The following is a 27,058-nucleotide window of genomic DNA, read 5'->3' as shown; positions in this document are numbered from 1 at the left end:
GCGGCCAGAAAGTGTGCAATGCAATCGAACTGACTCGTCTGGGGTCTTTCGAGAGCTCTGACAGTGCTGGAATGCCGGGTGGTTCTGAAACCACCTTACCCGGTTCGCGGCAGGGTATTGGCCTGGCTCTCGCGAGATCTCAGTTCGATTTCGATTGTGCGAACTGGACTGGCGGGGCTGCGGGCTCTCCGCTCGCTCGCTCTCCCGAGTCGGACTTGAATGAATGGCCAGCAGACCCGACCGCAAAATGGAAAATGCCGATCGATGGGGCCGCCAGGGGCGGCTGGCGGGGAGCGGGGCCCGCGCCAAGAGGGAGCGGCGATCGCCAATTTCAGCCAGAGCTATAGCTGCGGCTAAAGCCAAAAGCCAGCGGCGGCGGCAGCAACGACAACAACAGCTGAACAGCGAACAACAAACGGCAAAAGCAGAGCCAGTGGCAGCAGGTAGATCAGTTGTGAATCTGGCAACAAACCATTTGGCTGGGGCTGCTGCTCCAAAACAAATCGAGAAATCCAAAAACAACGCGATCCGATCCGATCCGATTCGATCCTCTCTTCGGCTCCCAATGTGCGCGTCTGTGTGAGTGAGTGCCTATCGATACGGATGCAATGCCTGGTGTTCTGCCGCGTTCCTAACAAGCAATAGGGCCCATTAGTAGTCATGACCCACCCAACAGTAGCCAGGAATCCATAGAATTCACGGGTACAACCCTGCACATGGGCTGTCGGCCGGTGTGAACGCCTTGTCACGTGACAACTCCTGAAGGATACCCCTTTCCCGCTGGAGCAAGGCGAAAGCGCGCGTTCCCACCGACCGTTGGCGGCCAGTCTGGCGCCCTATTGGCCTTTTTGAAAACATCTGTTGCCCTGCTGCCCATGTGTGCTGTGTGCTTGTAGCTGGCTAATTGACCAACTCCCCGCCCCGGCCCGCACTGTGTCCACATCTCTCAAGCTCAAGCCCAAACTCCCCACTTGTTTGTTTTGCTTTTTCTTGTTTTTGTTAAGTGATCGATAATTTGTGATGAGCGGATGAGCAGTGCCAAGTGATCGGAAGGCGAAAGATTTTGAAATGTATTTGAAAGAGGGAACTGGGATCAAGAACTAGCATTCCAAAAAACTAGTTTCCAGGGAGCCACAGCCAATGTTTTCGAGCACAACACCTGTGATTCCGAGTGCCCAGTGACCTTGGGGGCATCCTCATCGCGGGCTAAGATAAACTAGAACACGTCCGTATGAGTGCGAGTACGTGATACCGTTTACAGGGAGCATATATGGTCATCGGACGTGGGCCGTTGCCATGAGCTGCACAGTCCGAGCGATTCGAATGGAATGGCATCGAGCTAACGCACTCCGGTGACGATCGAAGCCCACTTCGCTTTGCATATGATCAGTGACCACAGGGAAACCTGGGACAGCACTATCCTATACCTATACCTATACCTATACCTATACCTATACCTATACCTATACCTATCTTCCAATCGGCTTCACTCTTCGATAAGTGAAACCCCCGGTTAATGGATCTGTTAATTTGTTCTGACGAATTGGAAGCCATAGAACCACTCGTATTAGCTCGTAATTAATTCATTCACAAACTATTCGCCTCGGCCACCGCTCAGCCTTACTCAATGAAATCGAAGCGAGCTGGCTGGCTCACGGCCCCTTGGCTTGAGGATCGGTCGTGCTAGGAATGCTGCACTGTGGTCACAGGCCGACAAACTGGCAGCCCCGGAGAGATCGCGGTTCTGGAGCGCTCCTACAGTACAATGTGCGGCAGTTACTGGCTGTGTGGGCCGAAGAAAGAAAGAAAACAGCCCGAGAATGAGTTAGGCAAAGTCGCGCAAATAACTCGCTCGTTTCGTCATTTCGAGCAGCTATCAATATTTGATATATGTCCAAATACACAGGCCGGGCTATATCCACATGTTTGTAATGTGAGCATATGCAAATCGATTCGCAGACCTACACGGGGGAAAAAGTGGGCTGCTTTTGGGTAAATAAGGTGGTGCAGGGGCTAATGGGTTAGTGGGAATGGAAAATACATTCCAAACGGACATTATAATATACGATTCTTCGGGGAAAAGTAAAAGTTTTCTTGTGAAATTTAGGAACAAACTTTACATCTATAGATATTCCGTTTTTTTCCGTGCACATGGATCGCCTTGACGTGGCGCATCGTGAAATCCTCCGATTTTGTAGATTCGCTGACTCCAAACCCCGTTTGTGTGTCAACAGTGTTATTGTGCTCCAACCGTCTGCCCCTGTGTCGGGTTTTGTTTCTGACTCTGGTTTTTGTTTCGAGAACGCTTAGCGTTTCATTAACAGGCGGGGGCGGGTCGCCCGGCGAAGGCGTTCCAAATGCTGCGGCTTGGCTTTGGCTTTGGCCAAAAACGAAAACTAAAACTCATTTTGACCAAATGCGTTCGAAACTATGCGCAGAGACTGCGAGTGGGCAGCTCCGCCAGTTCAAAGTTGTTCGAGAGCAGCAATTATCCAAATGATCAGCAGATGCTAAAGATCGGAGAAGTGGGGACCCCAAATCCGAGTCAAGGAGAAGACAGCAATTAATTGGTCCTTATATTGGGGGGACTCATAGAGATGTTTGAGGCATAATAGAAGTAGGCACATATATTACCAAAAGAGCTAAGTAAGGCTGAGTTGGGGATACCATCAATCTTCAGACTCCCTGAATAGCTAAAAATAAATATTTTGTGCATATGTTTAGCCTTATATCAACTATAAATGTTACTAAGAGTTGGCAAGTAAATAAAAACCCGAGCTCCAGTAATAAACCACTTGACACCTTTTTATCGCTATAATTATACGTTTGATGGGGGTGCCGATCGGAAAGGTAGTATGCACGCTCTGGGAGAGATGGAAACTAAAATCCCCAATCCTTTGCCTTGACAAGAGGGGAGCCAGCTTCAGCAAGCTCAATAATAGTGCCCACATGTTAATAACCTTTGAAAAGGGTTCATATAGGAAGTGAAGTAACATTGTAATGTTTAGTGCTTAATGTTAACCAAAAACCAAAAATATAGAAACGCTAAAATGAATTAATTAAAATTAATAATCATAAATCAATTTGAAATTGCATTTACCACCATCAGGTGGCTCCATCTTTCGGAATTCAGTGGGGCTTGCGAGAAACTTTAAATTAAAGCATACTTTTGAGCCGCTAAGGCGGTTCGAAGCTCCACTAAGCGAGGGCAAAACCCCATGCATTCAAAAAGCTAAAAAATGTGTTCTACTACTACTACTAAAAAAGAATAAAATATTATTTATTAATTTAAATAAAAGCCATAGAAGTCTAAATTTGAAATAGATTTTAATGTTACCAAAACTGTGCTGTTTGTGTTCTTCAGAAAATAAACGTGCATTCCAAAATAAACAAAGTCGAGGGAAGTGGATACGTGAAGTAATCGGAGTATACTCGAGTATATTTATGAGAAGAATCTGAAAGATCTGCAGCGGCCATGGCTTTAAGCAAGACCATCAAATCAAAAGCTGGCGCCAAAGACGAACAAAACGAACTGGTGAGTGCTAGGTGGACCCCTTAAGCCACCCAATGCCCCTTAACCCGCATGCAACTCACAATCACATTAGTCACAGTTGCGGTCACAACTATAGTGGTATGTCGACCTAAACATATTTTCCTTTTTGCATTTTTGAAATTAGCCTAAAGACACAGATTAAAACTAAGTGATTTCAAAACACTTATTGAGAGGCCCAAAAGCAGGCAATGAAAATGACTTGTAGCATACTTTTAGCCAATATTTTGATTAAAGTTGAATAAACTTTAAGCCACTATAAAATAAATAATAAAGGTGATTTCAAAGCACTCTTAAGGAGGCAGAAAAGCAGGCAACGAAAGAACATTATAGCATACTTTCAGCCACCCTTTGGGGAGACCTAAACCTATTAAATCTCCTCAATAACATGTACCACCATTGCTCTGACCGCAACTGTGCCCCCCGTTTGGCTGGAAGTGTACTCACATTCGGGCCACGTTAATCGCGTAAGGTGGCTCAGGTAAGGTAAAGCTCGCCGAGCGGGCAAAAACAATGAATGGCTGCCGGCGTCGACGGCGGCAGAGGCGGCGGCGGCGGCGGAGGCAGCGACGGCGGCAGCGACTGAGGCGAAAATAAAAAAGTCTAAAAAGTTTTTCAGCTCAGGTGTAACAAACTAACGGTGCAGTTACCGACGGCCAGCAGTCGCAGACGCGCCATCGAACACGCCGCTCGCGATCGCGCTCTCCACTCGGATTTTCCGTTTTCCATTTTCCATTTTCAGTTTATCATTTTCCAGCGCTCCAGCCTTTTCGCCTTTTCGGCCCGATCGTCTCCGCTTCGGTTTCCATTTCCATTTCCATTTCGTTGGCGCTTCATTTAACACAACCGCTTAGGCTGAAAACGCTCGGACCGATCTAAATTTAATTGTATCTGGCTTCGGTTGTCGATTGTCGCGCTGCACTTGATTTTTTGTTCGTGTGGTTTTTTGCGCTAATTGCCTGAATGGCAAAGGCAAAGTGCAAAGTGTGACAGTGCCAGCGATAAAGAGCAAGTGAGAGAGAGAGAGTGGGGTGAGCGGGGGCAAGTACACTGCGGAAAATGCCTGCAACTGGTTCTCGAGTTCTTAAATCGCACTAGGATCTCTTAAGGTCCAGGGGAAGGGTTCCTAAAAAATGCCTGAGGACTTGAACCTTCGATACTTTCCCTCCCTGTTAAAAAATAACTTAAGAATGTCAGTGCAAATTTTAAAATATTATTGTTATTCTATCCTAAGAACTTGCTCCTCAGATAAGGTGGAGGTGAACACTTAGTCAAGCATCTGTGGCTCCTTGAACATAGTGTTTCCAAATACTACTCAGGAAATCTTACAATTCTGACCTACAGCGCAGTTTTACGGGGTGGAATGCCGGCTCGAGGCTAGTTCTCAAGATCCCAACTGAAGAAACTGGGCCAGCCCATGGCCATAATAGATTATTCTAGGGAACTACGCGTGGAGTTTCTGCCGATCACCGCCGCGCGTTCGAAAGCTATATATTTTGTGCTGTGCAGAACGGGAGATATATATTCGCGCGACCCATTCCCAATCCGCCAGATACGTGCAAAAAATTAATCATTAGCCCGGGCTTGGGCTCCGCGCTCTTGGCACTCACTCCCCGCGGCTCGTTTCGTATCTTTTCGCTTCGTTTTGCCGCTCAGTTCGTTGTCGTGACATTTGTTGTTGTTGTGCGACTGCATATTCGCAAACAATTTGGTTTGTACTTCTATTTTGTTGCCGTTTTGTTGATCTTTGCGTGTTGCATCACCGCAGCCCACATGGCCCATCGCGCATACGCAATGTTGGCCCAGCAATTAGTTCTAGTATTGGTGCAATGTGGCAAGTTTGTCGAACAGCCAGCCCTCCCCCCCTGCAGCCAGGGCCCCCCCTTCCGCGGGCCACGAAAATATTTTCCCACCATTAAGAGACCCCCAAAGTCCGAGAGATCAGGCAGTATAACAACAAGGCCTGAGAAACACTCACATATAACAACAAATCAAAGCCTGCACACAAAGTGTTGGACACTGCAGTGAAAGAAAATGGTGGTGACTTAAAAGTGTTTTACAAAATATTACTTATCCAAGACTCAGTCACATCAACATCCAACTCCTAGGAGAAAACATTTCTTATAATATGAAACCTGCGATTAATGGTGTTTTCCTAAACACTATACAATCTTCTTTGTATTTTAAAGAAATAGTCTTAACTTTATAACAATTTTGATCTGTGCTCTTCGCATTGAAAACTCCTTATGAACCTAAAATCTGCTGTACAGTAATCACCCAAACTGCCCCTAGTTTCGCTCAGCGTACGGTCTGCTGAGGGGGGTTGAGTGAAGTGTGGGATGCGGGTGGGGGTTTTCACCAGCACCCACAACTAATGCAGTTGTTGTTGTGCCGCTGCTATTATTATTACTGTGGTTGCTGTTAGTTGCTGGTTATGTGTGGCTGCCTTTTTGAAAAAAGAGTTTTGTTTGCCTGTTGTGCATTGTTGTTTTCGGCCGTGTTCAACTTGTTTGTCCGTTGTTTGTTGTGGTTGTTGTGGGTGAACTATTTAAGATTTTTCCCGCTCTTCTGAAAGGAAAACTCTTTTTGGCCTGACTCGCGATTTTTGGACAGCAGCCACAATTCAATGTCTTTGTATGGCCAAAAGGCGTGAATTAAGTGCAACTACAACTCGGCAGTGGGAAAAGGGGTTTGTGGGAGGGGCTGGGGGACTGGCTGGGAGTTGTTTTGGATACCTATTCGTCGTTGACCAGTGCGTGACTTGTGGGCTCGGCTGCAACTTTGCTTCGGCTGCTCAGATCGCTCCGCTTAAAGTCTCATATATGATGTTGCTGCCGCAGCACACGAACAAAATAAAGAATTTGGTTTTATAACCACCAATTATAGGTATAGTTTTCGAAGATAAATTGAATGTATTTAAATGTTCGCGTTGTGCATTTAACAAGACGGTGGGAGGCTTTAAATTAGAGTTTGGCCACACAGTGTGGCCAGTGTGACCTTGCTATGCACACAATAAGCAAAGACTGTACTAAAATTAAACCTTTAGTTCTCCCTACCTCTGAAGTCGTAATATATCTGGTAAACATTACTTCGAATCCATAAATTAAATCGTAATTTTCTACGGTTTATCTCAGTGTTTCGCTGCTGTTGCTTTTGGGTCAAGTAAAAGGCATTGCGATTGCATTAGGAATTGTCAAAGTTTGCCAAAGCGGCGACTCCAAGCTCCAGCTCCCCCGAACACGAGATTTTTCAATGGGTGACTCATGGCTGGGCGTGTCGACCCCCTCCACAAATCAGAGACCCCCACTTACTTAAGCCCAAGTAAGCCTGTGACAAAAGAGGAGGCATCGGCTGGGGCATCGCCTTAAGCGGCGCTCAGACGAACCGAACTCAGAAGCTTCTCCTCCATATTTCAGCGCTTTTTGTTCGCGGTAGCTTCCATCGATTCCCTTTTGCAAAACAACAAATCGGTTTGACCGGAAGCAATTACAAAAATGGCCAAATTGCAGTCACAATTAAGTGTGTTGTTGTGGCGGCCTGACGTCATTGCGGTCGATCGCTAAAAACCTAAAAAATAGCAAATCAGCCAGTCGACAACAGCCCGGTCGAGATTTATTGTCAGCTCGCCTAATTATCGATTCAAGAATCGTTTTCCCGCACCAGCGAACTCGTGGCCGCTGCGAAAGAGATGTCTCGCGTCCGAAACACATCCGTAGGAAGCGCCTGAAATTTGGCAAATAGATGGTCAGCGGGTTCGAACACGATGGTCAAAAACATTGGCCGGTACTGGGACAGTTAGAACAGTTCGTATTTGCGGCGGTGTTTTGAATCTTATGAATATTTTATAGGTCTTTCGGTAACGAATAGTCAAAATCATTTTATTTTCTGTATAATACAAGCAGTTCAAAATTGCATACTTAGGGCTTATGATATTATAACATTATTATTTTTTCATGGAAAAACATTAACTTATTTTTAAAGACTTTATATGTTTTGGTGAACATAATACTGACATAATAGTAGACCCTACAATAAAATTTTAAATACTGCATATTTTGACTTAAAATATTTCAACATTCCCATTCCAATCTAGTGAGATACTTTCGAGTTTATCCATAGGATTCCCTAGTGCAAAAACTGCACTCAGAGGGCCACATTTTCACAGGCCACAGAGCCTAGTTGTGGTTTCTGTTGCCGTGGGTCTGGGGATCTGACCTTTGGCCGCCTTTCGAGCCCGGTTAATTCCAACTGAGCCCAACAGTTTGTTTTGTCCGAATTTCCACTTCCAATTTCCATTTCACCGCCTTGAACTGCGCACGTTGCCCTTTTGGGTTTCGGCCTGTGTTTTTTGTTTTGGCTGCCAGAGAGGAAAACAATTTGGGGGAATCGGGTGGGATTTGCTCTGAACGAAAACAGATATCGTGGCCGGAATGCCGGGCTTTGAGCCAGATCCATTTATGGCCCTTGGCAGCGGCCTAATGAGATCGCAGAACCGTTCTAGGCTTAACGCTTGGCGAACTTAACGCCCACCGAAAGGGGGAGGAGAACTGGCCATTGTTATCACTTGACCGAATATGAATACATATTTGGGATGTACTCTTATTAGAAAATACCATAGTTACCAACAGAATGCTGTGAGAGAAGCTGTATGTATCTAAAAAGGCTGCTTCCAATGCGCTTTGCAATGTATCTCAAAGATACACTTACATCAGAGGAACTATGCATTTGTTTTGCTTACAAATTTAAAAAGTTACATTTTTTTTATAAAGTGATGGTACAATAAAGCTTGAAGGTTTGAGAGTCTCCTGCCTTCCTCACCGCTCTTCATCTCTCAATCTCCGCTCGTGGGCGTAACTGAGGTTCGATTCGATTTCTTTCTGGCTTGGCCTAGAGTCCCGGGCCTAATCCTCGCAAGCTGGAGCCGTGAATCGCGCCCTGCGATGTGGTGCGAGCTCTGGACTTGCCGCCGAGCAATACCACAAACGGGAAGTGCGACTGGAAGCGGGACTGGAACTGGAACGGGAACGGGAAGTTGGCGGAGCATTGGAGGGCCGGGACAGTGGGTCGAGCAGATGTAGTCGGCAGCTAGAGCACAGCCACCGTTGCCACCGCCACCGTCAGATGATCGAATGGTGGTGATCCTCCTACTGTCGCCATGCACTTGCAGCCGCAGCAGCAGCAGCAGCCACGCCCACGATCCCGCCCACGCACCACCCAAGCACCAAGCACCACCACCAACCCAAGCATCAGCCAACAGTGGAGATTCCCGGAGCAGCAATGAATCTTCATCGGCATCCACGGGCGACACAGCCATTCCGGCTGGGTATCTGCAGTTGCACCACCAAAAACAGAAGGATCCGCAGCATTATCCCCACCAACCTAGTCATAGTCATAGCACCGCACCACTGCCCACAGTCCTTGGTCCTGGCAGATGGCTGCCCCTGCAGCCTCAGCCGGCAAACGCCGTGCCCAAGCCACCGCGCACCCATGGCTCCATCGGCATCGGCATCGGCATCCATTGGCCACCGAACGCCTATCCTGCCCCGCACAGCGGCCACCAGCCGGTCATCTTCCGCGTCCAATCGTCACTGCCAAACGGGAGCTTTACTAACGCCACCACCACCACAACCACCACCACTGACTACGTGCGTCACGTGACCCGCGTTAACTTCTACGACATTGATACTTCGCAGGTCGAATTCGAGCCCAAAGATGACGAGGAGAGCAACGAGGCCACGGCAAGCAATTGCGATACAGAAGCTATTACCAAAGAAGGTGAGTTGACCCATAAGGTCCTTGGGCCCTACTTAGTGCAGTCTCCAGCTTAACCGGAGGTTGATCTTTTTACTCGGATTAACCGATGAGTAGGGGAAATTTTAATATGTTAATTTACCCTCTTCTTCCGTATAAGTATTTATCAGAAAGGGGGAAAAATACTCAAAGGTATTAATAAACTTGAGAGTTAATTAAGAAACCCCCGGTTAAGTCGATACATTATAAACATCCTGGGATTAACCAGGGGTTTGGGGTGACAGTTTATTTATTGACACCTTTTTGCTTCGCATAGGTATTAATCTGTAGGGCCCCCATAACCTAAGGTTAAACAAAAACGAAGGGTTAAATAAATAACCGCTGGCTAGGTAGATTCCCCTTAATACCCATTAATCTTGAGGTTAGATCTTTAATACTCCTCAATCACGGGGTTAGCTCCTATAAATAGTGCCTAATCTTAGGGTTAGATCTAAATTACATTCGAACTGATTGGCAAGTACCATAGGTACTATCAGATCACGTTGATCTCCAGCGACGATGTGGGTTGGACAGTTCATGTCAACATAGTGATCAGTCGGAGTGTTCTGAACCCGGTCGTGGGTGAGCCAATCAAGTGACATCATCATCATTGGCATGTCCAAGCCTTCAAGCATCAGCCAGCAAATTGCCGCCAGCGTGAGATCACAGGGAGTGCGGAGTGAGAGCACGGGGTACTGATGGATGGGTGCAGATAGCAGGGGATTGACATAGTCACCGAATTACTCACTCGATTGGCAATAGCAGATTTACAAGTTCAGAGATCTCGAGAACTCTCCTGACCATAGGTTCATAATGTGCCACGTGACCTCTCGCACATTAAGCATACGACCCGAGGGCCGTAGGAGGTGGGAAGCGAAAGCGAAGCCATGAATGGGATGCCGATCCACTTCCATTTCCATATTCATAGTTCAGCTGCTAATCCCAAATTCCTTTCGCTAGCTGCCTTCTCAATTATAACACATATACGAACCACCCGCGGAAATCATAGAAAGTTTTGATTTAATTATGTGATTAACATAACACAAAGGCGCCACTGCCAGCAGCAACTGGCAACTAGCAACTAGCAACTGGCAACTTGCAACTGGCAACTTGCAACTGCAACAATAAGTCGATTACTCGCGGCAATCTGGAAAATGTATGCACAACAACCGCAAGAAACGTGTAAAAATTAGAAATAACAAGCGGCCAACAACAAAATGCAAATGCATGGAAGACGCCAACTGAATGGCTGGAAAATGATCCAAGGAAAAGTGTTTGCTGCGGCAGCAAGAGATTTCCCACGTTAGCGAGTCATTAAAAACCAACTCGCAAGGCGGCTTGACAAGCCATATGCAAAGGTGGGAGGAAAAGCGGCGGAAAAATTACAATAATTGGTGCACCACCTCGCGACACCACCTATGGGCGGTGCACCACCGCCCTGCCTTTGGTTTTTACTTTTATTGGAAAGGAAGTAGCTCCTTAGGTGCCCCAAGAAAAGGGGAATGGTTTTCGGTTTATTCCGGTAAATATACATATGTGACTAATTTCAGTTTAGATAAATTCAGAAAAGGTGCATTCCATTTTGCTTTTATTGGAAAGGAAGTAGCTCCTTAGTGCATAAAGTGGGAATAGCTTTGCATTAAAAATATGTATTTCTTGTAAAGAGCTAGTTCCGGTAAAAACCAAGGTATTCACTTTTCTTTAAATATATTCAGAAGGACCTAAGTTAGAACCTTTCTTTTCCAGAAGAACTCAAAATAACCATGGAAATAGCATGACTCATATATATAAAGCCACTCAAAACTAGGAATGAGTGCACTCCAATGTCTGGTATTACCATCTACTAGGTAAAACACCTAGTATAATCCTCATTGTTTTAGAGTTGCAAAATAGTTTTCTAGCTATTTCAAATATCTTAACATCACTGCTATACATTGTTAAGTAGTAGGCCTGTTTTTCCTCTGTGGATTCCGAAGTTTTCCCATTTTTTCTGGGTGGGGCTAGTGACAAGTGCCCGGGGGGTCGCAAAACAAGGCGGCCGATGGAAATCGAACTCGCGAGCGAGATCAGGAGGGGAATCGGTTGACAGGCCATAATCGATACCACAATTAGCCCAAGTGCTGATCGCAGCCGGAGATGTAATGCAATACGTCTGGGTGCTGTGGAAAGACGGGCGGATCGGTGGAAATGCGAGGAAATCGGCGGAGTCCGCTGAAATCCGCTGAAATCGGCTGAAATCGCAGAAATCGAGGCTTGTTAAGTGGGCGTGGCGGGGCAGCATAAATTCACATTAGCGTCCAGAGCCCAAGCGCAATCGATTGAAGCGGATCGCTTGGGCTCGGTTTTTCCGAGTTTCTTGGGCTCGAAACAATGGCAAACGAAACCGAGAATGCAGTTGCACCCGATATCCAACCTGCTGAAAGCCCTGTTTCATACCTACCCCCGCCCACTTCTTCCCATTTTCTGGCCACATTTTCCTGCGATTTTCCTATGATTTTCCTCTTCGTCTTGAGCCGTTTGTTTGCTTAATTGTGATTGTTGTTGTCGATGCGGTGGCTATTGTTATTGTTGCTATTTATGAAGTGCTTGACTGCCCTGACGGAAGGGAAAAGGGGGTGGCTGGGGTGGTAGGGGTGGCAGGGGTGGCAGGGGGAAAAGCCGAACCAGCAGCAGTTGCAGCAATGCGGATATGTATATGTGCCTATATAGCATGCGCAAGTGATAAAGATAAACAGTCTGGTCAGGCAAGCACAGTCGAACAATGGGCAAAAACCTTGGCACAGTGGCGCCTGTTTTACAACGAATGGGCGCAAAGCAATGAGATTCAATTAGTTTTTATTCTGAATTAAGTTACTATAAATATGTGAGATTAGACTAGGTAGACTAGTCTGCTTTAGGTGCCTCACGCAGAGGTTCTTAACTTGACCTCTTGAAGTTCGTGTCTTTCCTAGAGGTAAGCCATTAAAACTTTAGAAATAGAAAACCAAATAAAGCTTCTACCCATTTTCAATTAAAGGTGAAGCCACCACAAATCTACAGACCTATCTTTTCTCATTTTTGGGCTCACCTTTTTCTGCCTCTGTAGGCAGTGCGCCCTATGGTTCGATCGACTGCCCAGCGGACTGCAATTGCGGACTTAGATTCAGATTCAGACAGACGCCAGACAAGGCGACGTCTCGTTTCGGTTTCGCTGCCTCAGCCGCTGCAAATGCAGATAGATTATATAAGCGACCTTTAATGGTCCAGCGATCTCAATGCAGCCGAGATTCAGATGGGGAAATGGAAATACAAATGGATGCAGACGGAGGTGGAGAGCAAAACCCGCCGAGAGATGCAGATGCAAGGCAGGCAGCCAAATCACGCCGGCCAGTCGGTCGGATGTCCGTGCTCGGAGCCCTGGGCTCTCGGCGCTGGGCTGAGCACAGGTTGCCCAACAGAAGAGTTAGTGGTGCTCCTCTTATAATAGGGCATTAAAAATATTACGACTTGTTCAGTCTTCTCTTCGACACAAGAAATGGCTTAGAAGGACTGTGAAGGGTTCTGGATTATACGCCAAATTTTTTTTCATGATTATTAACTAATATTTTGGGATAGAGAAACCATGTGAATTAACACAGCTGTTGCAGTTTTTTAATTAAAAAGCCCCTGTCTTTTGTCGCTTTTCTTACTTACCTCCCTAGTTATATAGATTGTAGGTAGACTTATCTTTCTTCTTTTTCCCCCTTAATTTAACTATGGCTTTTTCTAAAAGAAAAAACTGACAGCACTGGCTATGGAGTACAGTTAGGCGAGAGACCAACTTGGTCTGGGTTACGTAATTTGGCGGGTAGCTCGAATGCGCTGGAGCGCTTCGCGCCCCGCCAGCCCTCCCACCCAGCGCCCGCCGACTTCTTTTGTTAGAAGCGGCGGAGTAGATCTCAAAATGGGCATTATCCACATGCAAATGAGGCATCTTGGGCAGTCGGCTCTGTTGCAATGGGTGCCAAAAAATGAAGGCAGCAGCGGCAGCGGAGGCGCTGCAGCCATGGGGCAACGGCTTGTCCTGTCTGCAGATCGCTGAGCGGCGAGCTGGCCAAAAGCTCGGCTGAAGAGCTTTGATTTTGGCCCAAACCTGGGCTGACGCCAAGCTTCAAATTAGCTATTGACCTGGCATTTCGGTCTTCTGTAGCCGTCTTTTGGGAGGCAGTCTAAAATGTTTGAGAGCTACCGAGTCAAGGCTGGACTTATCTTGATAACTCTAAAATAGGTGTGATGTGATGTAATTGTATAACTAGTATAAAAGATTAATATTATCTGATATCAACTCAGGCCTCCTTGCCTATTTCCATTAATATTTGTGTTTGTTTTTGGGGTAATCAATAAATAAGAAGTAAAATGCTGACTTTAATGGTAGATTTTTGGGATAATTGCTGAAAAAATATCATTAATTTCCCGTGTAACCCTTTTCAGAGGAGTGGATTACGAAGCGCAAGACAGAACTCACAACTACCAGACAGATCGAGACGAGGGTGAAGCGGAATGTGAAGCTGCAGGACGGCAAGGTGATCGAGGACTCGGGCCCCATTGTGTCCACCAACACGACCGAGGACACCGACAAGCAGGAAACGGAAACCACCGAGGTAAGGTTAATTAACATAGTGTAACCTCAAGATTACATAAAAATGATTTTCATTTATTTTAGCTTTTTTAATAACTGATTTCCCGTTTTTTGTCTTCTCCTAACCATCAGAAACGCGACCTTGACCTCCCGGATGACCTCGATGGCAACGCCCAGCTGATCGACGTGGCCGCCCTGCAGGCGGGCGCCGCGAACGAGACGCAGTTGGCCCAAATCCAAGAGGTCTTTGGACCGGCGGAGGGAGCCGGCAAACTGGTCAAGCGCATGGTTCCGCGCCCGGTGGACGGGCTGGTGCGTCAGACGGACGACAAGCGGGTCATCTCGCACGAGGAGATCAAGGACTACCTCGAAACGGAGGACGTCCAGCACCACGGCGACTTCACAGATCAGGTGAGTCCTTGATTAACCAAAAATATAGTGGATTTAGGCTAGGAAATGTCGTTATCAACAGCTTAGGAGCAGCTTACCGCATTCACTTAAGTGAGTTCTCTGCGTCCATCAACAACATTACTGCAGAGGTGCTTCATTTTAAACTTACAGCATATAATTTGCCAAGAGATTGATCGAGAAAATTAAATTTACTGCGGATTTGATGGAAAATGGCTTCAAAACGGTGGTGAATGATCGGTGTTTTTGGCGGGGAAAAGCTCAATTTTTCTCATTAGAAGGGGCCCATGGGTTTAACCTCCACTTGGTCGTGGAACCAGCTCCCACTCCCGACCTCCGACCCCCACAGTGGAGTGTTATTCATCTTCGGCCTAAGCTTCAGCCCAGCCACATTTTCATCTCATCACGAGTGGTGCGGTGGCTCACTGTCTGCACCACTCTCCGCTCTTAACAAGAAGAAGATCACCCAAGACCGGTTGGGCTAAGCGAACCAGGAGCGGTTCAGGCATCTTTACTGCATTATGAAAAATCGAAAGAAAGACACATCAGGGGCTCCAAAAGATGTTGAAGTTAAATACAGGCTTAAACCCCACTTGAAATATCTTTTGGTCCTTCGATAGGTCTTAAGTGTAAAAGTGTAGTTGAAATTGTTATCGATTTCTGTAAAGCCAGTTGAGGAAACAGGGAAACTCGTAGAATTAAGACCTGTTTAAGCATTTTTATGTTTCTCCGAGTGTTCTCCTGTGTAATCGGAGACAGGACTGTGGACAGGCCGAACCGAAAATTGGCGTAAATAACTGAAAATCAATTCGGCGTGAAAAGCAATAATGTAGCAGCACTGGATAGCTTGCTTTTTTCTCTACAGTACACTGCCAACGTAACGAACCTTGCTTTCTGTTATTTCGCAGTAGTTTTATTGCTTTGCAAATTAATTACGCAATTTATGTAGAATGGTCCTTCGATAGACTGTATGAGGCAACTTATCGGTGTAGAGGTGATACACTCCCGAATCGATACGATAATAGATGATAGACCGTTCTCACCTGGCGGCGTCCACTGTATTTTTCTCTTTTTTCCCTGCTCATTCGAAAGTTATTGGTGTTGTTTTTGGAGCTGCATCCCGCCGTCGTCGCTGCCGCTGCCCAGCCGCCGTCGCAGTCGCTGCCTCTGCCGGCGCTGTGCTTCTGCCGATTACCTGGCGCTTGGAGCCGTCGGACGATCAGTTGCCGTTGAGCGAGCGAAGAAAATACACCGAGCACACCTCGCCGTGCTCTTCGCGCTTACACTCGCCGCGCTTCGCCTTGATGTACTGTTATATTTCTTTTTTGCATAGTTATCTCTCGGTTTAGCTCCGCTCCACAGACAATCGGTGGAAAAAGCACATTAATCGTTGATCAGTTATCGGATCGCCACTCTGCCCGCTCTCTTTGGCTGTGCCTTGTTGTTGTTTTTATTGTTTACAAAAACAAACTTGAGTGTTTTTTGTGTGTGTGTTTTAGTTGTTGTTTTAATCTAGTTGTTAGTGCGTGGGCTTTTGGCCAACTTGGTGGATGGTGCAACGGCGATTAGAGCATCGATAATTTTGTGAAGGAGTTGGCGGAGCCACAGGAGAAGCCATTGCTGCACAATCCCAATTTGCATAATTATCAAGGTGCGATATGTTCCAATACTTAATGGTGTAATTAAGGCCATAAGCATCCCGTAAGCATCCTCCCCTAAAACGAATTTCTTGAAGCGCGGTCTGCGGGACCCAAAAGACCAACCAAAACCGGTAGTGGGCAATTAACCAAGCCAAAAAGGTAATGCCACTGAAGATGTGTTGGGGATCTTGTTGTGGTCGTCATACGGACACTTACAAGGCATCAGAGCTGGCCGTCTTTAAGATTATTACTGAAACATGTTTTACTGTTTGATACGATAAAGTTACAACACTTAATGAAAAGGAATTAGGAATACTTACTTTTTATTAATACGTGATTCTTTGGAATTCACCTGGTTCATTATTTTTAGGATTTCAATATTTAAATTTTCCTTGCTCTATTTTTTAATAGAATTTACAATTCTTCGACATGTATGGTACATTAACTAATACAATGAAAATTCTAATTTGAAGTTTGTAGGCTAGTGTTGCTTCAAGCACTGTGATGCTGTAATTCCCAACTGGTTCTAGCTTATATACTATTCTTAACCAATCCACTGTGATGCTGTAATTCTCAACTGGTTCTGGCTCCAAATGCAGAAATGACTCATAAACTCTTACAATGCTTGTTCTATGCTCCCTATTACCTATTTAGTCAAACTAACTAACTAAAGGCGAGTATTTGGCTTTGTAAAATAGGCGCTTAGGTGGTCAGCACTGCAAGGCATACACACTGGGATGAGCGAGAGAGATGGGCTGCGGCTGGCAGAAAGAGAGAGGGCGATGGGAGTGCACACTCTCCCGAAGGCGAAACCTCTGAAAAAAATACCCAGAGCAGCTGGCTCTGGGCCCGGGGCAGACCTGTTCTGAGCCAGGTTTAATCAATAGCCAAAGTGCGCGGCGCGGCTACTGCTGTGCCGCTGCTGCTGCTCCTGCCTGGCTTTCTTGGATTCTAGGCGTGTCTGCGGCAGGTCCATGAACCTAAGATACAGATATACACAGACACCAGCCGAGTAGCCAAACGAGCAGCCGACTAAGCAGCCCAGCCAAACACCAAGCGACCGAACTGCGGAATCGGTGCGCGATATACATAAGTACACAGCACATTAAATTCGTCCATGCCACATTCAGCGAAGTTTGGTGGAAAGCGACCACAAAAAGCGTTTGGAATTCGAATTTGAATTTTGTATCTCTCGGTACGTGTACTTCTTTGTCTCGGCCGCGGCCGCGGCCGCAGCCGCAGCCACAGTCTCCAGCTCCAGGTGTATCTATGTGACCACGTAGCGCTCTGTGTGAGTGGGTACTTTGCTGGCCGAAAACTCGTTTCGAGTCAGTCTAGGTGCCCCCACATGCTAAACCGATCCAATCCAGCCCAAACAACTCTAATCAGCAAATGCCAATCAGCGGCAGCAGCAGCCGGGCAGAGGTCCAGTGGGGGCTCAAAAGGGGCCTAAAGGGGTCTAAAGGGGGCCCGGGCCCAACAATTCACGCAACGGAAACGATAAACCGAGTCGGAGTCCGAGGCCCACAGACCCCGAACCCCAAGCCCAGGCCAAGTGTCTCCCCGGCTCTGCTGGCCACTGGCCACTGCACAGCTCCAGCTCCGAATTTGACTTTAAGCCGCAGCCTCAGCGCTCCAAAGCCCCAAAACACCGCCATTAGCAGCCGTTTACACTGGCGAAAATGATGTTAAGACCCCTTGAGATGAATCCCTTCTCGGGATGTTTCCCTCCTAGGACGTATCACTTTCGAAGTGTCATCTTAGTTGACTAGGGCTAGCTGGTGGCAAGGGGGAAGAATACCTATCTAGGAGTTCTTTAGATAACGAAGCTACCAAGGGTTTTAACTTTGAGCTTTAGTATAGCAGATCGCTGATCACTCCGCCCAAGGGGGCAACCGTGAGCAAGGTGCTCTTCGCGACCCACGCAACTGACCTTTGATGCTATCTGCTGGGCCTGTGACGAGGGAATGTTTGGCTCGGTTTTTGTGCCGTGTAGACATCATTATCATATGCAGGCGCGTTGGCGTTGCCGCACACTAACTGAATTACAATAATAATAATCGATCGAGAGCTCTGCTCCATTCCGCTCGGATCGGTTCAGCTCGCCCCGGCTCGGAGAGGTTGAGCAACTCCCAAGGCAAACTGGTCTTGCTCGGTCTTGGTCGCTGGGTCCGAGCGATCCACTCCACTGTTTACACAGGGAAAACGGCTGGAACGAATCCATGGTTGTCAGATGTGTTGGAAGTCAAGCAGCCTTTTCCTGAACTTATGCACGGGATAGTTCTTGTATGATATGATATATATTTTTATATCCCCAAAAAAACACTAAATACTGATGTAATGTTAACTATTTACTGTCTATGTTTATGTGATATTTAACCTATAGAATTCTTCTTTAGATGTATTTATATTGCTTTAAATTTATCGCCAGATACATTTGTATCTCAGAAGGCTAGCGTATCTTACGATATATTGTCTGTTGACCAATCGAACCAGCGCCTCTGGTCGCAGTGTACTCTGCTCCGATACCTCGGCCGATCCACTGCCACCCCGCCCCCTTGGCTGCCTCTAAAATCTGCTCATTTCTCTTTTTCCCATTGCGATTTTGCTTTGTTTTCCACTTATTTTTTGCTGGTTTCGACCACTTGGCATGCCAGGCCAGGCAACATGGCCAGCGAAATGGCCATTTGAATATGCTGGCCGCCACATGAGCGTGCATACGAAGTACGGCTCGCAGCACCAGTTCGAGTGCGAGTACCTACCCACCGGCCCTCCTGCACCTGGGAAACCCTCGGTCTCCAGCCGCTTTTCGCTGGCATTCCAACTCGCTTTTGGGACTCGGCCAGGTGAAGGCAATAAAGCGAGGCGAGATAAATCACAACATGCGGGAAAAGTTCTCAACGCACACGGGGTTTGTCCAGGGCTTTGGAGTGGGCAATGGTTTCTCTGTGGCTGTACAATAAGGGGTTTGTTCTGCCTAACTGAGAATATGTTTATTTATTTATGCTCAGACCTAAGATACAGAAAGAAAATTAATACGAAATCCAAGTTATTTGTTAAGTGGCTGTAGAAAGACGGAATCACTTGTCAAGTGCCAATGTGCGCGGTGTTCCAAGCCTAATGCCCCCCAAGGTGACTACGGCACTTTTGGTCAATGACAAATATCTTGACAACGCCGAAATCAAGATCGCCGAAGGGGCATGGTGATAAAGGTGAAGGGGCGATACCTCAAAAGACCAAGCTCTGCGTCACCGATTGGTATTAATCACCGGTCCGATCGAAGAATCTCCATCCATCGCAGAGGTAAAATCAACACCTGAATAAGCCCAAGACTAGTCAGCATATACGCCTCATACTTCGTGTCCGATGGGTTTTGTGGGGAGAAAAGGCCGGGACTAGTGGCTTTTGGAGGGGGATGGCTAAGAAAACAAGGCTTGGGGGCTGGCTGACCATCAAGTTTCTGGCCGAAAGCGGGAGAGATGGCTAGCAGCGACTGGCTGGGCAACAACAAAACACTTTCTACGCGCGTTACCGTTAACGCAAGGTCGTCGACAAACAAAAAGCGGCAAAAAAGCTAAAAAACAACAGGTTCAGGGGCGGCGGAGCTGCAGGGGGATCGACTTCGGCTTCGAGTGACGAATAGACACAGCTCTTCAGCTCTTCAGCCGCTGACCAACGTCACCCAGGCGTGCCATCTGCCCGTCATCCAAGAAATCCAAGATGCGGTACCCACTGCGATTCGACCTTGGGCTGTCCATGCCGCAGCAATCCCTTCTGCAAGTACCCTACACAGAGAAAAAGATACCTCGAAAGGGATGGGAACGAAGATGGAATCTCTTGTGTAGCAATACAAGATACAAAATAAGCAGACTATTATCACATTTACCCAAGCTAATGCCCAAAGTATATATTCCTTTACATGAGGCACCTTTCCAAAAACACTTTTAAAACTCTTTAAAATAATTAAAAAAATATTTTTTAGACCCTTAAACCAATTAAATTATAACCACAATATTGTAAATGAATAAAATATAAATCTTAATTTTTTATTCGAACTAAATTATAAATCATAGTATTTTTTGATGACTTCTTCATACACTTAGTGGCACTGCGACTTGCCTGGGTATTTCCCACTGTGTAGCACCCCCTCCCCACTGTCCCCTCCCATTCTTCAGCCGCATTCTTGACTTTTACCGCTACCCCAATGACGTTGCCCCATCCGCGCTGGCAGCTCGAAAAAGTAAATGGATTGTGGATTTGGTTTGTGTTTTGTGGTTTCTCGCCGTCTTGTCTTGCTCTGAATACTCAGGCGAGGAAGGGGCTAGGGAATGGGTGCTGCACGGGCGGGGGAGGAGGGAGGCCGAGGGGCCAGGAGCCACCATGTGCAGTGGCTGCATCGCTGCGAAGTGATGCAACCCTTTGTGGGGGAATGGGCCACATACGATATGGCTTGCCAATTGGAGTCCGCTTAGTGAATCTGGGATAATGTGCTAGGAGTTATACCGTACATTCCGGGCTTTTACATACCTTACTTCGGGATTTCAAATAGCTAACCGAGTTTCCAGCAGTTAAGATGAAGAGAATATCTTACTTGATCCTTGACACTCCTAAAATCTCACCCCTTCTTTCAGACCTACGTGAACGCAGTTCGCGACGGAGTCGAGGACCTCGAGGCCGTCCTCTGTTCGCCGGAGAGCCAGCGACAGCTGGTGCCGCTCGGACCACAGGTGGTGGCCAACCGGAGCAAGTCCCGCAAGACGATCGACTCGGAGGACACGCAGAAGCGCTGTCTGGCCCAGGAGGACGGCACCCTGGTCACCGAGAGCCGACGGACCACCGAGCACGAGCTTATCATCGACGACGAGCTGCCCGATCCGCCGTCCGCCGCCAACGCATCCGATGAACGCCGTCTGCAGCTGCAGGTGGGCGAGCAGGTGACCACCACGGCCGCCAACCAGCGGTTCTTCCGCCAGCGGGACGAGCAGCATGTGGACGTGCTAGCCAACGGCCGGCTCCATTCCACCGAGATGCGCTACGCCGCCGAGACCACGCAGATGGACAAGGACGGGCCCGCCGACCTGGAGCGCCCGGGCGACTGGGACAGCCTTTCCGACCGGATGCGCAAGCTCCGTCGCTCCCAGCAGCAGCAGCAGAAGGGTGAGTCCACCTCCAGATGCGATATACTGGCCCCATATAGCTTTACAACCATGTGCCCAAAAAAAATATCTCAAGTTATGGAACATGAAAATGGGCTTAAATTCGGACCTTCTCTTAAGACAAACTTTTTAACTCAAAGAGGTATCGCACGTCTGAATCGGGATCCAACTGCTCAAGTTATAGAAGAAGAGCAGTTTTGGGGACCCACTTGGAAAGACACTGGAAATACCGAAAAATTGAAAATGGTCTAAAATTCGGACCATCTTTAAATAGGCAAATTTTAATGTAGATTAATAGAGAATTAGACCACAAATTCATAGAGATATCAACCCTTGAAATCGGGATTAATATACTCAAGTTATGGATTTTGGAAGTGTAGTTTTGGGTGCCCAGTCTGAAAATCATTGGAATTACGGAAAAATCGAACATGAAAATGGTCTAAAATTTGGACCATCTTTAAATAGACAAATTTTAATGTAAAATAATAGAGAATTCAATCACAAATTCATAGAGATATCAACCTTCAAAATCGGAATCAATTACGCAAGCTATGCATTTTGGAAGTGTAGTTTTGGGTCCCCAGTCTGAAAGTCATTGGAATTACGGAAAAATCGAACATGAAAATGGGCTAAAATTTGGATCATCTTTAAATAGAAAAAGTTTGATGCAGAACTTTAGAGAATTCAACCACAAATTCATAGAGATATCAACCTTCGAAATCGGGATCTAATTACCTAAGTTATGGATTTTGGAAATGTAGTTTTGGGTCCCCAGTCTGAAAGTCATTGGAATTACGGAAAAATTGAACATGAAAATGGGCTAAAATTCGGACCATCTTTAAATAGACAAATTTTAATGTAGAATAATAGAGAAATTCATAGAGATATTAACCTTCGTAATCGGAATCCAATTACCCAAGTTATGGACTTTGGGAGTGTAGTTTTGGGTGCCCAGTCTGAAAGTCATTGGAATTACTAAAAAATTGGCTAAAATTCGGGCCAACTTTAAATAGACAAATTTTAATCTAGAATACTAGGGGATGCAACCACAAGCTGATAGAGGCATCCCACGTCAAAATCGGAGACCTATAACTCAAGCTATGGATCATAAAGTTGAAATATTCCCTTTGGTTCTACGAGTAGCGGGTATAAATATATTTAGGTATTTTCAAAAGGTTTGGAAAAAATGTTTGACTTAATTTACTTTTTTTATTTAAGATTTTTAATCGGTGACATCAGTTTAGTTGATTCAAAGCAAAACTCGTTTCGATTTTAACAAAACATTGCATAATTTGAATAAATACAATACATTTATTGGGCACAACAGAGTATGTAGAGAATTTAACGCTAGGCTTTAAGCGTTTGCCTAAATCCATTATCTAAATAATATTTACACTTTCCATCCCAATACAGAGGTGGCCCTGCTGGCGGATCGCAAGGATGCGCTCACCAAGCGACCCCTGGACTTCGATCGCGAGGAGGAGACGCGCAAGGGCGAGACCATGAAGTGGCTGGAGTCGCACTTCGGCAGCGAGTCCACCGCCTCCAACGATTCCCGCGACGACGAGGCGGACGCGGAGGTGGAGCCCACCAAGAAGAGCTACTTCAACGTGACGATCAAGTCGCAGAGCCAGCCGCAGGGACAGGCGCAGGCGCACATCCACGCCCAGTCGCACCTGGCCACCCAGCAACATCCGCATCCGCAGCACCTCTCCCTTGCCCATCATCCCCAGACGCTGCCCAGGAGCGCCGAGCGCGAGAGGGAGCGGGAAAGGGAGAGGGAGCGCGAAAGGGACCGCCATCCACTGGCCATGACCACATCCGCCACGCTTGAGCGGAAGCCCCCGTCCAATGCGGCAGGCGGCGGCCGCTCCAAGTACTTCCAGGGCATCTCGAACTGGTCGGAGCGCAAGGATCCCGGCCCGCCGGTCAATCACTTCTCCTCGAAGGCTTTCCGCGACGATCTGCAGGAGACTATCCGGCGCAATGGCCTCAAGAAGAAGATCAGCGGTCCCGGCTCCAGCCAGGGTTCTGCTCTGGCCCAGGAGTCGTCCATGCCGCCGCCCAAGGACAGCTACGTCAGCCGCGAGGATATCTTGCAGCAGAAGCGCCAGAGCTTGTCCTCGCAGTTCTTGGCCAGGTCGATGCGGGGCTCTCGCGATGCCCTGGACGACCTGGAGGCCATACCGGGACCGGGCCCAGGACCAGGCCCATCCATGATATCACCCCGTGCCGAGGAGCCATCGCACAAGCGAGTGGCCTATGGTCATCGCGGCAGCAACTCCGGCAGCCACACCAACGGCCATGTGGTGAACGGAGTGACCCCCGTGCTGGTGAATGGTCGGGGTAAGAGCTACGAGCCACCTGCCCCGCCGCCGGCTGCAGTGCCTCCACTGGAGCACGGCAGCCAGCTGGGTCTCAATCCGCGACCCACCGTCCCGCAGCGACGACGTGCCATCGAAAAGAAGCTGGGTGAGCACAGCCACAGCCAACACAGCCACGCATCCCACACTTCGCACACCGGCCACCTGGGAGTCAAGTCGCAGGCTCCGCTGCCATCGCAGGTCAGCCATTTGGAGCCTCCGCCGGACTACTCGCCGCCGCCCAGGAGTCGCAGTCGGTCCTCCTCGCCGCAGGTGGACTACCTGATGACCAGGTGGGCAATCTTTCCTCCTCTCTAATCTATAAAAAATTCGATGTCTTCAAACCCCTAACTCCAAACCTCTGTACTCCTTATAGAGAGGTTCCCGCCAGCACGATGACCCTCAGCCGGAAGCAGCAGCAGCGCACCCGATTCGCACCCACATCCAGTTATCCGCCGGCAACTGGAGGAGGCGGTAGCCTCCGCCCCCCGGGCGCCACCTCGGCCTCCACCTCGAATCTCTCGGCCATGAGCGCAGGCGGCGGCCACGGAGGCAGCACCTCCAAGTCCAGCCGCATGGGCCAGGTGATTGGCAACTCGCTGCGGAAGCTGGTCAGCAAAATCCGCTCGGCCAGTGCTGAACGCAAGTTCCGCATGAAGTCGGCGGCCAGCAAGTCGCGCGAACAGTCGCCTAGTCCGGGACACGATCCCCGAGGAGTGGGTCCGCCGGTGACCACCTACCAGCAGTACAATGTGATCGATGGGCACATCGGCAGCCACGACTCCGAGGACTCCAATAGCGATAATCAGCGGCGCAGGGAAAGGGAACGAGAGCGAGAACGAGAGCGGGAAAGGGAGCGGGAAAGGGAGCGGGAAAGGGAGCGGGAAAGGGAGCGGGATCGAGAGCGGGATCCTCCCAAGCAGGAGGGCTCATCATCGCGGCTGAACTTCAAGCGCGCCGAGTCCGCGGATCCGCAGCTGCAGCACCTGGAGCAGGCCATCAGTCCGAGGCAGCGCTACTACCTGGGCGAGGATCCCTACTCCAGCACGCTCTACGGCAAGGAGAATCTCTACGAGCGACGCCCACGTCAGCGGTAAGGATCTTCGTGTCTTTATTAAGTAAATATAGTAAATGAATAAATGTACTGCAGCAACATGGAGCGTCCGGACGAGCGGATGGAGCGCCTGGAGCGGGAGGATGACTACTACGAGTCCAGGGCCCCGCCGCCGGTGACGGCCGCCCACACGCTGGGTCGCTACCAGAAGCACGGCCAGCGCTTCAGCGGCTCCACGCCCAATCTGCACCAGCAGCAGCAGGACTACCGCTCCGCCCAGACGCTGCCGCGCAAGTTGCACGAGCAGCGCTCGCAGAGATTCGGCAGCGCCCTGGAGAAGCAGCCCGCTCCGGGCAGGGGCAGCTACCTTCCTGCCCCCGGACATCAGCAGCAGCAGCAGCAGCCGCGGGGCATGCCGCATAACCACAATCAAAGCCTGAACCCCAGCGCAGGTGGAAGCCCAAGCCCAAATCCCGTGCAGCCGCAGGGCCCGGCAAAGCCGGCTCGCACCTACGCCAAGGTGCTGAACCGCAGCAAGAGCTTCAACGTGCACGGCATGAACGGCAGCAACGATCCTAGTCCCATCTACATCGAGAAGCTCACCCGGAACAACTACCAGACGCGCCAGGAGCCGGCCTTTAGCTACGGCCTGGGCCAGGGCCCCAACGCCAACTACAAGTCCAACCCGCACCTCTTCTCCGGCAAGGACAACTCGCTGAAGGGCGGCCTCAAGAGTCCCTCGATTGTGAATCTCATCAGTCGCAGCCAGAAGGACCTCACCAAGATCGCCGGCGGCGACGAGGACGACGGCGGCTATCCGGAGCCGGACAAGAAGCAGCTGTATCTGCGCGGCCTGCACCAGCAGGCCCCGGACCTCTATCGGGTGATCCACGGCGACGAGGAGTACGGCGGGTCCAGGAAGTATCCGCTGCAGGCCAAGTACTCGCTGGACTCGCGCTCGCCGCCCTCCGTGGAGCTCAACAAGGACACGGCGAGCATTGTGCGGCGCGGCAGCGAGGTGGAGCCACTGCATCATCAGCAGCAGCACCACCACCACCACCACATCCAGAGCCACCAGCAGCAGAACCTGCGACGCGGCTCGGGAGCCACCATCATTGAGCTGCGCACCGCCGCCGGCGGCCATCGCAAGTGATTCGCCATCCTCTCGAGACCACGAGATCCTGCAGTCCTACATAGTCGAACGTTCCCCAAGGTCAAAAGTCGGACTAACCGAATCGGAATTTAGTTAAAAGAATGGTTTACAATGTTACTTTCACTTTCTATTCATAAAATGGGATTCAACTGCCTGTAAAGACACATCCTCTCTTTCAAAGAGAATTAAAATATATATATGGCAACCTTACTTGGTGAAAGTTATATAATAACTTACCACGAATCAAGATACATCTCTCAGTAAGCAAACCCCTAGAAATATAGCTAGGAACTGTAAATGAACCCTGTATTTTTGTAGTACCTAAACGCAATACAGAACTCGCATTGGGGAAGTTCGACTATCCATCCCCGAGCTCAGCTAGCTCGCCTATTCCTAACTATCTGCTAACAAATGCTCGGCCGTGGGCTTTAGTTTCATTTGACTAGCAGCAAATAAAAATAAAAGGCCAATCAACCAATTGAATGTTATATGGTCAATAAAAGCTACAAAGTTGATGGTTAATGGAGATCGAAAAGCAAAGTTAATGTTAAAACAACGTGGAGCCCCACTGCCTGCCACGCCTCTTCCATCGTAATGCGATATGATAATACTTACGCCTAATTTCACGATCTACTTTATCGTTTTTGTTTTTTTTTTTACTACTAATATTAACGTTTGTTGTATAGATACCGTAAACTGGATAAATCTAACTAAAATAACTAATATTAATTCGATATTGTACAATTTTGATTAATAAACCAATTGCAATTAAAATTAAAATAAAGTGCCAAAATAAACAAGACCTGGGCTCTATTGATTGGGGTAGAAAGCTTATAAAGATGTTAGCCATACGATATGACCATCCGCTTTTAAATAGATCTATTTATACGAAAATCTCTTCTTCGTTTTCTACTAAGTATAAAAGTACTACAAATTACTTCTGCTTCTTACAGCCCATAAATTTGATTACCACAAATCTGGTGGTCTACAAAGTGTAGGAATCCTTGGCATTTTTAATTCATTCACTATTTCAAAGCAAGACTGCAGTAAAAACTAGACTGATCACACAGGTATCCTGTAGATCCATTAGAGAGAATATGAATAGGGCCTCTCCAGGGCGTTCCAACAACATGCTTATAATAGGTGCATGATTTTTCATTTTTAACTAAATTAAGTCTTGACAAGGATTTTTATGATGCCGGGCAAAGTCTAGGAATTCACAACTAGTATCTTGAGTGCTCTGAACTGTTGAACTGTTCGTCGACCTCAGGCGAGAAGTCCAACACCTGGCATCCGGCCACAAAAAAGCTACATGCTGTATATACACGACTATAAAACGACTGCTCG

The 27,058-nt window shown here is 48.0% G+C and overlaps 1 protein-coding gene across 7 annotated transcripts; it reads left to right on the top strand.

Moving 5' to 3' along the window:
• The first annotated feature begins 467 nt into the window (after positions 1-467).
• LOC108023497 (uncharacterized) lies at positions 468-26,511 on the top strand. Of its 7 annotated transcripts, none has more exons than XM_017093031.3 (9): positions 468-583; positions 3,365-3,535; positions 9,244-9,325; positions 13,790-13,959; positions 14,070-14,348; positions 20,617-21,142; positions 22,555-23,797; positions 23,881-24,597; positions 24,655-26,511. In XM_017093031.3, the coding sequence occupies exons 2-9, from the start codon at positions 3,476-3,478 to the stop codon at positions 25,709-25,711; spliced, it is 4,134 nt and encodes a 1,377-aa protein (XP_016948520.1). In that variant the 5' UTR covers positions 468-583; positions 3,365-3,475; the 3' UTR covers positions 25,712-26,511. The 7 variants fall into 7 exon arrangements, with proteins under 7 accessions (XP_016948520.1, XP_050741001.1, XP_016948518.1 ...); XM_050885044.1 differs by having other exon boundaries at positions 470-579; XM_017093029.3 differs by lacking the exons at positions 468-583; positions 3,365-3,535 and adding an exon at positions 4,188-4,562 and having other exon boundaries at positions 8,442-9,325.
• Positions 26,512-27,058: the final 547 nt, after the last annotated feature.

The sequence above is a fragment of the Drosophila biarmipes genome, chromosome X, assembly GCF_025231255.1.
Source record: "Drosophila biarmipes strain raj3 chromosome X, RU_DBia_V1.1, whole genome shotgun sequence".
Lineage (NCBI taxonomy): Eukaryota > Metazoa > Arthropoda > Insecta > Diptera > Drosophilidae > Drosophila > Drosophila biarmipes.
The sequence above is the reverse complement of the archived record's forward strand: the minus strand, read 5'-3'. Positions and strand labels throughout refer to the sequence as shown.

Excerpts from the sequence above, each read along its gene's own strand:
- LOC108023497 (XM_017093029.3), top strand. The coding sequence starts at position 8,680 with ATGGTGGTGATCCTCCTACTGTCGCCATGCACTTGCAGCCGCAGCAGC. Across the intron at positions 21,143-22,554 it reads CCAGCAGCAGCAGCAGAAGG|AGGTGGCCCTGCTGGCGGAT; the intron begins GTGAGTCCACCT and ends ATCCCAATACAG. Across the intron at positions 24,598-24,654 it reads GAGCGACGCCCACGTCAGCG|CAACATGGAGCGTCCGGACG; the intron begins GTAAGGATCTTC and ends AATGTACTGCAG.